Here is a 10,415-nt window from a genome sequence, read left to right as displayed (position 1 = left end):
TTTATTCAAAAAGGCTTCCAGAGTAGCAGGAATATGATTTTCAGCAGCTGCCCACCACCATTCCCGGAGCTCTGGAAGTCACTTACGCGGATCTCCCTTCCACATCCAGCTTTGTAGGACTGACTCCTTTCTTGGCCAGGATGGATGAAACCTTCTCCACATCGCCCCTTTCAGCTGCCTTCATTAACCTGTCATCGTACTTGTTCCAGTCTGGGTTCAGCTGGGAGACAGAAGCAGAGAAGTGAGCTTATGGTGCACTGTGGATCCACCAAGGGCTGAGCCATAATGCAAATGGGACACAACAAAATCCACCTTGGTTTACAAACACCGCTGTACCCACTGGATCTTTGGAGTTATTTGTGCCACATCCCCGTGACATGGCTGTTGGTATTGAATGTACAGAGCTCTGGGACAGCCTGGCTAAGCCACTTTGGTCCTAAAGGAGACCTTTAGGATCAAACTTCTTTGGTGTTCCGCATTCTGCTTCTGTGTGTCTTGTTCAGTCTTCATATTTCAACAACAAATGGATGCGCTAAAAATATGCTCCAGGACATCGCTTTTCCTGGCTGTGCCAGACTGTTCAGTGGGTCATAAATTAGCTAAGTGTGATATTCAAGGGAAGAACATCTACTGAGCTGCAGAAGACAGAAAGTCAAAGTTGATAGTTTTGAATTGCCTGCAATTCCCAAAGCACTGCAGAGGACCGAGAAAGGACAAGTCAGTTATAAATAAACCACCACCCATTCAGCCCCAGACAGTCCTCACCCCCCACTCTTCCCTTGTTTACTTCAAATTTAGAATTTCAGGCCCCAGGCCAAGCCTCCCACCTCAAAATGCACAGCTTGTTCTCTTCCCTGCCAAACCATCCCTTCTGAATGGCTCTGGGCTTTTCAGGAAACTGGTCCGTGACAGAAACGTCACATCCAAGCCGAACACCAACGACTTGTTATTCAAGGAGCTTTTAACAGAAGAATAAATCTTCCAAAGGAGTATTATACTCAAAATAGGAGTAATACATTCAAATCAAACTCTGCACAGCAAAATAACTTGCTGGTAAGGGTGAGACACAAGCAGCCTGTGGGTGTATGAAGTTACTTATCACTGTGGGTCAGAAATTCCTCAGCACAAAAAGAACATTAAACCAGGTAACCCCAGCCCAGGGGTTTTTTTAAGTAAAAGAGGGTACACAAAAAAGAACAACCCCAAAAATCCACTGCCACCACCTGGAATCTGTAGTGATCTGTAAAAGGGAACTGCAATCATGTCCAGAGGAGACAGAGGGGGGAATCCCATCAATCCATATAAATATCCCCAAGGGGTGTCAGAGGATGATTCCACACTGCTCAGGGGTACCCAGGACAAGGAGCAAATGGCCAGAAACCAAAACACAAGAATTTCTACCTCAACATGAGGAAGAATTTCTTTCCACGGAGGTGGCAGAGCCCTGGAACAGCTGCCCAGGGAGGGCCTGGCATCCCCCTTTCTGGAGACATCCCAAACCCAGCTGGAAACATTCCTGTGTCACCTGCTCCAGGTGATTCTGCCTGTGCAGGGGGTTGGCCTGGAGGATCTCCAGAGGGCTCTTCCAGCCCTAACGACTCTGGGTGATTATCTTTACCCCGCTTTCTCACAATAAACAAGATTACAGTAATCATGAAGGCTTAGCAGCAGCTAACCCAGGCCAACCCTCCTAGAAGTGACAGGAGTAATGAAAATAGAGCACTAATGAAATCAGCACCAGTGCTGCCCGGCTGAGGTGCAGCACTGACTCATCAATCAATTAACACATCCATTAGCCTGAAAGCCACAGCAGCCTGGCCTGAGAGGTCACTGCACTGGTGACATCACCAGTGCCATGTCCCTCCCCAGCTTGGACACACTGCCCTGCAAAGCCACCTCCTCATGCAAGGCTTAGCTCTTCACATCAAATACCCTAGAGACTGTACATACACAGCATCAAGCTCCATGCTCCCTAAATTTTCCTGGCACCTTCCCATCCTTACAGGACAGAGATCTCACCTTGGTGTTCACACTGGGGTGGGATTGCTGGGTTGTGCCTTTGCAGCTGATACCTGCCAGCACAACTCACCCAGATGTACAGAAAATCCTCCCAAATCCTCCCCAGCGAGTCCTTGCTCCCATTTCATAAAACTTCTGATTAACGGAAGCATTACTTAAAAAAACCCAACCAAAACCAAACAAATCCATCATCTTCATATTTTCTCCTTGTGATTATAACACTTCAGTAACTTGTATCCACCGCCTATGATGTACTAAGTTTAAAAGGGGATGGAGGGACAGGACACAGGGAATGGCTTCCCACTGCCAGAGGGCAGGGATAGATGGGATACTGGGAAGGAATTGCTCCCTGTGAGGGTGGGGAGACCCAAGCACAAGTTGCCCAGAGAAGCTGTGGCTGCCCCTGGATCCCTGGAAGTGTCCAAGGCCAGGCTGGACAGGGCTTGGAGCATGCTGGGATAGTGGAAGGTGTCCCTGCCCATGGCAGGGGTGGAATGGGATGAGCTTTAAGATCCCTTCCAACCCAAACCATTCTATGATTAAATCATTTTACATTTAACAAATGCATTTCACATTTAAGGAAAGTTCCTTGCAGGAAGAGTTGCTGAGGAGATACTAAACTCATTAACTAAACAGAACTACTACACCACATTTGCACAATCCAAGCTTTCACATTTTTGCAGCTGTAAATTACTGCCAGGATATGAAATCTCAGATAGAGCTATGAGACCTGCGATACCTACTGTGTCTTTGGCTGCACAAGAGAACCAACAAATCATGCTGAACTCGCAGCTTGTGCTGCCAGGAGAGATCAGTTCCCGTCACATCAGCTCACAGCGCCCTGAGCCCGAGCTCACAGCGAGGAACGGCTGCTCTGCACTGCCCGGGGCTCCTCCTGCTCCATCCTTCACTTAGCTTGGCTCCCCGAGGATATTTTCCCCATCTTCAGCATCATCTTCAGCCTTCATAACTCTGGGAAATGTCGCTGGCCAGAGGAGCCGTGTGTGCGGCCGCGCTGCCCGGAGCCCGGCCAGAGCCACGGTCTGTGCCGGACAGACGGACTGGGCTCCCAGGGAAATACTGCCCAGACCCCGAGAATCTTGTAAACAATACGTAGCCAGTCTCATCAGCCCGATCTATTTTCTGATAAGGCAGTACTTGATAGGCAGGCGATAGAAAGCAATAGCTATTAATACATTCCCGGCGTGCCCGTGCCCTGAGTCATGGTGTCAGGGTGTGTGAACTCAGGGGACAGGCACGTCCCCAGCCCCGCCGTGGTTGTTGTGCTCTGCAGACAGGCAAGCACTCATTTAAAATAACAAACACGCTCCTCACATTCACTGTGCACCGACATGAAGGAAGGTCACACTCAGCACCACTAATAACACACGAGGACTGAAATACTCCCAGGAGTAATTTTTTCCCCATTCCACCGCGCCACAAAGCCGAAACCAAACTCGGGCTCAGACTTCAGACAGTTACAACTGCGGAGCAGATGGAATGCATGATCCTATTTTGACAGAAATGTAACCCATTTTAAATTAGAAAACACACATGCCTCTGCTTTAAAAAAATTCCCCTTTTACAGCACTGAAACCCTTTCTGAATAGAACCTGGTTTCAGCTTACTGCTGCTGCCAGTCTGTCTCCCAACATGTGAAACGAGAGGAGTCACAGAGGCTGTGAAAACATTAAATAGACAGCACAATGATTAACAGGAGGGAGATGGAGAGTCCCCTTTCACAAGTTTTAAATTTAAATGGACATCTCCCAAGTGTCATATTTAGAGGAGTAGGTCAACATGACAAGCAATGCACTGTTTTGTCTGCAGGAGAGAAACCTGGTCCAGGGCCAGGAAAACCACTTACACACACCCTGGAGGACACACACAAGAGGCTGCAAATAACCTCATAAATGGATCTTCTCAGGAGAGAATTTTAAAATCACTCACTCAGATTGGGACAAATTCTCTCTTTCCCAGTCAGTTCTGAACTATCCCCCATCCCCCGTGTGAGCACCAGCCTTTGCCCCACAGCATCAACATTCCCCAAAGAATGTTCCAAGACCTTTCTGCAATTAGCATCCATGTGACAAAGCCACTCCAAAAAAGTGCAGTGACTGTGTTGTCTTCTGACCACAACCAAGTCTGTCTCCTCAAGCTAAAAATGGATTTTTTTTTTTTTTTGGGGGGGGGGGGGGGAGGGAATAAATACACCTCCCAAGTGGCAGCAACAGAAAAGCCCCACTTAACCAAAATAAGTTTGGTGAGAAATGTAGGTAAGACTGTGGCTTCCAGGTGTGCAGTCTTCTCTGAAGTATTCATCCCAAAGGTTTTCCTTGTCTCCACTTCAGCTGCCTGCAGAGATTCCTTGTGCCCCGTGAGCTGCACTCATCCTGCAGCCCCTTTGTGCTGCAGATCCTCCTGAGACAGCCTTGACCACAAGATTTAGGATTGCTAAACCACATTCTCCAGCCCTGCCCAGCTCCAGCCTGGCACAGAGCAGCTTCCATGGTTCCATCAGCACTAAGCAGCTTCAGGAAACACGGCCCAGCTACAAACCCCACTGATTAAATGTTCTCCAAAGCAGCCAAATCCAGAGACCTCAAAGGGTAAAACCGACTTAAACGTGCTCTTTTAGAGTAACCAAAGTGTGGAGCCTAATTCAGACATTTTTTCCAAAATTAAGACCAGAAACATCATCAGGCCCCAGCAGTGCAGATCTCTGGAGGTGCTACATCACCCTCCACACCACAGCTGCCTGGCCAAGGCTGATACTGCCCATTTTGTGTTAACACAGAGCACCTGTTTTCCTAAGCTCAGCCTGCCAGGAATTCCTCCCAGCTCCAGGTCTCCAAAGATAAGGAGTACCCCACCTCCACCCTGGGCTAGGATCAGAAGCAGCCTCGTTGCCAGCAGCTTGTGTGAGGTGTGCTGTCAGTGTGAGGCTCTCTCCGGAGCAGACAGGCCGGGTGTGTGCAGGCTCTGCGCATCCATCTGGGATCAAGGCCCCCAGCAGCCTGCTCAGAGGCAGAACACAAACTGACTGCTCCAAGTGCCCTCCTGGCTCTCAGCAAATGACAAACTTCCTGGGCTGAAAGAATTGCACTATCCATTTCCCCAGTTACTCCTCAAGTCCAGGCAAGCCTTGCGCATCCTCAACACCCTCCAGTAAGAAATTGTACAGCTTCAGAGCATGGAGTGACAGGACAAGGGGGAATGGCGTCCCACAGAAAGAGAGGAGCTTTAGGTTGGTTTGGAGGAAATTCTTCCCTGGGAGGGTGGAGAGGCCCTGGCACAGGTTGCACAGAGAAGCTGTGGCTGCCCCTGGATCCCTGGAAGTGTCCAAGGCCAGGTTGGACAGGGCTTGGAGCACCCTGGGATAGGGGAAGGTGCTCCTGCCATGGCAGGGGTGGAACTGGATAAGCTCTAAGGTCACCTAACCCAGCTCAGAAATATCAGCTGTAAGTCAAAGCAGCTCCTAAGCCCTTCACAGAGAGCTGGCATAAAGCTGTGAAAGTGAGCCCAGCTCCTGCCACCACGAGGCCAGGCTGATCCTGTCCCCAGCAAAGCCCAGGGGGGACACAGCCCCTGTAATGCCATTAGCAGGTGACATAAGCACATGGGAGAGCAGGGAGCTCTGGTGACACTGCCAGCACCAACACAGCACAGCTCACAGACTCTCAATGGCCCTTCAGAGAACCCCAGAATGGGCTGGAAGGAAGCTTAAAGCCCATCCAGTGCCAGCCCTGCCATGGCAGGAGCACCTTCCACTATCCCAGGGTGCTCCAAGCCCTGTCCAACCTGGCCTTGGACACTTCCAGGGATCCAGGGGCAGCCACAGCTTCTCTGGGCACCCTGTGCCAGGGCCTCCCCACCCTCACAGGGAAGAAATTTCCTCCCAACATCCAATCTGAACCTCCTCTTCCAGAGCCAGGGGCAGGCTCACACATCTCTCCAGCTGCACCCTGATTCCCTGCTCTTTCTCCAGAGGTCAGAGTACATTTGTCATCAAAACCAACATGTGGACAGACACACCCTGCCATTTCAATGGCACAAAGTGACAAATGCTTTTGAAGTGCTTTGATTTGTTTTAGAAGTGCATAGACAGAATGGAAGGGTTAGATTAGAAAACTTTTTAAAAAATGCTCCCCAGGTACAGCTTCCCCAGCAGGGCAGGGGCACTTCACTAAACCCATCTCTCCTGAAGATTTTGGCTTACCTGTCTAAAAAATACTGCACGTACTGGGTTAAACCCCATTGGGGCAAACGGAAATGGCATTTAATATTTTACAAGCATATCATACTTCCCAGGATATGTCTGTCTCCACATGTAAATGCTCTGGAGTGTCAGACTGCAGGAGTGAGATGTGGGGTTTAGTCTGTGCAAGGGAAAACCAGACACAGCCTGAACACAGGGTTCTTTTTTCACCCAGCACCTTCCCACAAGCAGCACTTTGTGTTACCACCTCATTCACTAAAAATCCTTCAAAATAAAAAAGCCATTGAATGCCACAAAGTGGACAAGGCTTAGTCCAAACAGGGATCAAAAACAGAGTTCCCTTAAGCCTGCTCTGGTTTGGCATCGTGCTGAAAACACTCCCGTCAAAACGTCACCTGAACAGCTGTGCTGGGCCTGGTGTTTAAATGTAACTGCAGCCTGTCATTAATGAAGGTTAACAGTGTCCTAACGAACAGCTTAAAGCAAAGCAAGCAACTAAATCTCATCCAGATTTTACTCTATTCTGAAGGCATTTTCCTCCCAAGTCAGCATATCCCATCAAGATCAATTTATTAAGTATCAAGAAACAATTCAAATTGACTTCTAGCTTTGTTATGTGTCAAAAAATCCTCTCAAAATTAACATTTCCCCCTACAAGGGGTTAGAGGTCCCTGAGGTCCCTTGCAGCAGTGCCAGTTTCTCTTTTCCAGGCTGGGCCAGGGGAAAAATCCACCAGCACCAGCCACAAGAGCTCACAGGCTACACTGGAAGTGTCAACAGATTCTGCCTACAACCCCTGCAGGAGGCAAAGCCTGCTCAAAGAATTAAAAACAGTCCCAGCTTTGTTTTGAAACAAGTTTCTCATGTCTCATGGCCAACACACAACTCCAGAGCTCTTTATTGATAGAACAGCCTCAGATTGCCAGCCTTGAGGCACAGCCTGACTTGGACACCAATAAAAGTGATCAGAGCTGCTGGGGCACTCTGGACACAAAGCAGTGGCTTTGCAGCTGCATTTCCAAACTCTGCTAAGGACATTTTATGGTAACTGGGGCCAGACTCACACACACAAAGAACATCACACCCTCCTGGAGCACCACAGCTCCAACCTCCCTGAGCCCTGCAAGCCCAGGTCCTGCTGCTGCCTGGCTTCATCCCACAGGTGCCCAGGAGAAATAGTTCCCCTTTAAACAGGGAGAAACAGGAGCAGGGTCAGAGTCCAGCTGCCTGTGCTGCCCAGTGGGAGCAGCACAGCTCCTGCCTTCCCAGGACTCCAGGCACAGCATTAGTTGGAATTTCTAAGCTCTCAGGCAAGGCCCCATTGATTTGTGTACTTCCATTTATTAAAGCATCAGGAAATATCAGGGGTGATGAAACCTGACGTGACTGTTGCACACAGGGACCAGCCCTGAGCACATGGGGAAGGGAGCAACAAATCTCAGCCGTGGTCAGTCACCAGTAAGTGATGAGAACAGGATCAGTGTCAGATGTTCAAGCATGTGCTCGCTAATATTCATATTTAAATACTGACAAAGTACTCCGTAAGTTGCTTCTACGCAAAAGGTCGTATGAACTCCAACCAGATAAGCACAGAGCTTATCTGTATAATTACATGTGCAAATCAGCTCAGGATATTGAGCTCCCAGGCCCCCACTGAACCTGCACTCTTTTACATATTTTTAATTGCTACATTCCAAAGTGATAAAGCATTAATACTCCTTTCTATGGAGCCTGAAAATTACAATGCACCTGTAAACAGGCTGCACCACAAAGCTTATGCTGCACCACAAATTGCCCGTTGTGCTTCTGCAGCTTCACCCCAAATATCACACAAACAAGCACTAATTCCAGTTAACTAAATGCAAATGAATCACAAAGAGATTTTTCCAAGAACAAACACATTAGCACGAGCCTGAATAAAGCTTCCTGGAACCAAACATGCTCCAAGGAAAAACCCCAGCCAGGCCAGGAATGACATTAGAATATTAGAATGCTGTGGGTGCTTGGCTGCGGTGCCTGAAGATGCCACGGCAAAGTCACCTCAGGCTGCCCCGGGGAGGAGGGACGGGACAGAACTGCTCCAGCCAACAGCAGCAACACTGGAAAAATTCTGCTGATGGGTCAGGGCACTGGGATCAGCCTGGCTGACAGACTGGTCTGTCCTTGCACAGGGCAGAGTCAGGACAAAATGCCACAAAATCTTGTTTGTGTACAAACTCTTGTGTGCCCCCAGCAGCACCAGGTTTTTCTTCTGTAAGTGATCTTGAATCTTTAAAGGGCTAAAATTAGCTTATCAAACACCTATTTTTCACTTCACCCATTCAGCTACTAATGTGCATTGGACAGCACACTGGGGCTACAAATCACTGTTAACATTTATGCTGCTGCACATACAAGGAGGTGTTGCTGATGAATTAGCAAATTCAAGCAGCATCCTTCATTCCCGTAATAAAATGGGTCAGCCCAGAACAGGAAGTGGTCCCTGTTCTCTCTGCTGATGAGAGGGCAGCAGCAGATGTTTAGTGGTGTATTGGGTCACCCCACAAAGCTCCTCTCCTTTCCCAGAGGAAAACTCATCCATTTAACAGAGCTGGGCAGCATCCACAGGGAAAGAAGTGTTGACACAACCTTGAACAAGCTCAGCTGTCACTAACTCCAGAGCTGGTTCAGATATTCATTTAATAATCACAGCTCATCATACCAGGGCAAGTGCTCAGGTGTCCCTTTGTTCCTTGCACAATGGTTTCCGCTAATTATATGGCAGGTTTGGTTTCTCTTAATTAAACAAAATGCAGCACCACTTTTCCCAGAGGAGAAAGGATTGGTAGGAGTTTTCACATGGTTTTATATCTGCCCATTCCCACCACTGCAGGTGATTCCCATCTCCTGCAGGTGCTCCAGGTAGTGCTGGCAGTTCCTGAACTGTGGGGATGCAGCTCAGTGGCAGCTCCAGCTCTGCTCAGAGCACCACCAGGAACCCCACATTTCCCAGTAACTCCAAGTCCCCCTTCCCTAAATTCCAGGCTTCATCATAAGGGACAGCAAGGTTAAAACCCCACCTAAGGAGATAACACACCTGAGATTTAACAGAGCCACCTCCCCAGCTATCTCCCCAGAGTTACAGAAACAAGCAGGTCCTTTTCCCCTGCAGAGGCCACAGTCAGAACTCACCACTCAAAGTCCATTTGCAAAGGTCTGACCCAAAGACAACTTTGCAGAACAACAAACCAACCCCTCCCCAATCAGCTTCTCAAACAAAACCAGTGAGCATCTTATCAGTACAGACACAATTTCTAACTCTGCTGGAAGAACACATTTCCTTATCACAATCCAGATCCCAAACACACATTTATAGTGTCAGGATGTATTGTGGAATCTCAGAAGCACAGGCAGTGGGAGCTGCTGTGGTCCCAATGGGATTGAGGTCCATTAATTAAGATCTTTCTTGTAAATGCTGGTGAATGAGGCACCTCCTTTGACCTTAAGGCTTCGTTCTCCACAGAAGCCCACATCCAGCTTTCCAGCCTGCACTCCTGCTAATGGCAGGCATTTGTCTCACTATGCAGAGCACCGAACAGGCTGCTCTGATGATTTTCCAAGCACCATCAGCCAGCTGGAGTTGGCAAAACCAGGTAATTCCATTTTCAGGCACAGCATTCTGGATAATCGTGGAATTGGTAATAACTAATATGGTTTTTACTTTTTGCTTTTTGTGGCTTCCCTCCATCAAAAATCAGTAATAAAGCCATTTCCAACAGCTCCCCATCAGAAGCCACGTAACTATTACCTTCACCTGGAGGAAAGTTTCCAAAAGCAGGCTGGATTAGGTTTCTCTCCACCCCCCAGGAAATAGCACTGGGTGGGGAGAGGAGAGAGGGATGAAGTTTCTCAAACAGGCAACGCTTGTACACTCCTTTCAAGCAGGATCTCTAAAGCTGCCGCTGGCAGGATTCCCACCCACTTCCCCTCCTTCCCAGCAGGAGAACAGAGACCCGGCTTCATCCCATCACCCCCCCCTGCGAACATCCACCCATGGGGATGGATTTTTTCCCCCCTCAGAAAAGATTAAAAGTTGCTATTTGATGAGATGGTGGAGTGATCACATAACCAAACTATGTAATAAACAGGGGAAATAAGTTTATCATGGACAAAAATCCCTGCTTTTAAAGGATCCTGC

General features: G+C 48.5%; 1 protein-coding gene across 1 annotated transcript in view; it reads right to left on the bottom strand.

Annotated features, from left to right (window-relative positions):
* The window catches only part of UACA (uveal autoantigen with coiled-coil domains and ankyrin repeats), a 50,004-nt gene that overhangs the window by 37,409 nt on the left and 2,180 nt on the right, over window positions 1–10,415 (bottom strand). The window contains exon 3 of the mRNA XM_017736983.1: window positions 87–220. Coding sequence (XP_017592472.1) covers window positions 87–220 — 134 coding nt within the window. The remainder of the gene's footprint in view (window positions 1–86; window positions 221–10,415) is intronic.

The sequence above is a fragment of the Corvus brachyrhynchos genome, unplaced genomic scaffold, assembly GCF_000691975.1.
Source record: "Corvus brachyrhynchos isolate BGI_N302 unplaced genomic scaffold, ASM69197v1 scaffold200, whole genome shotgun sequence".
NCBI lineage: Eukaryota > Metazoa > Chordata > Aves > Passeriformes > Corvidae > Corvus > Corvus brachyrhynchos.
The sequence above is the reverse complement of the archived record's forward strand: the minus strand, read 5'-3'. Positions and strand labels throughout refer to the sequence as shown.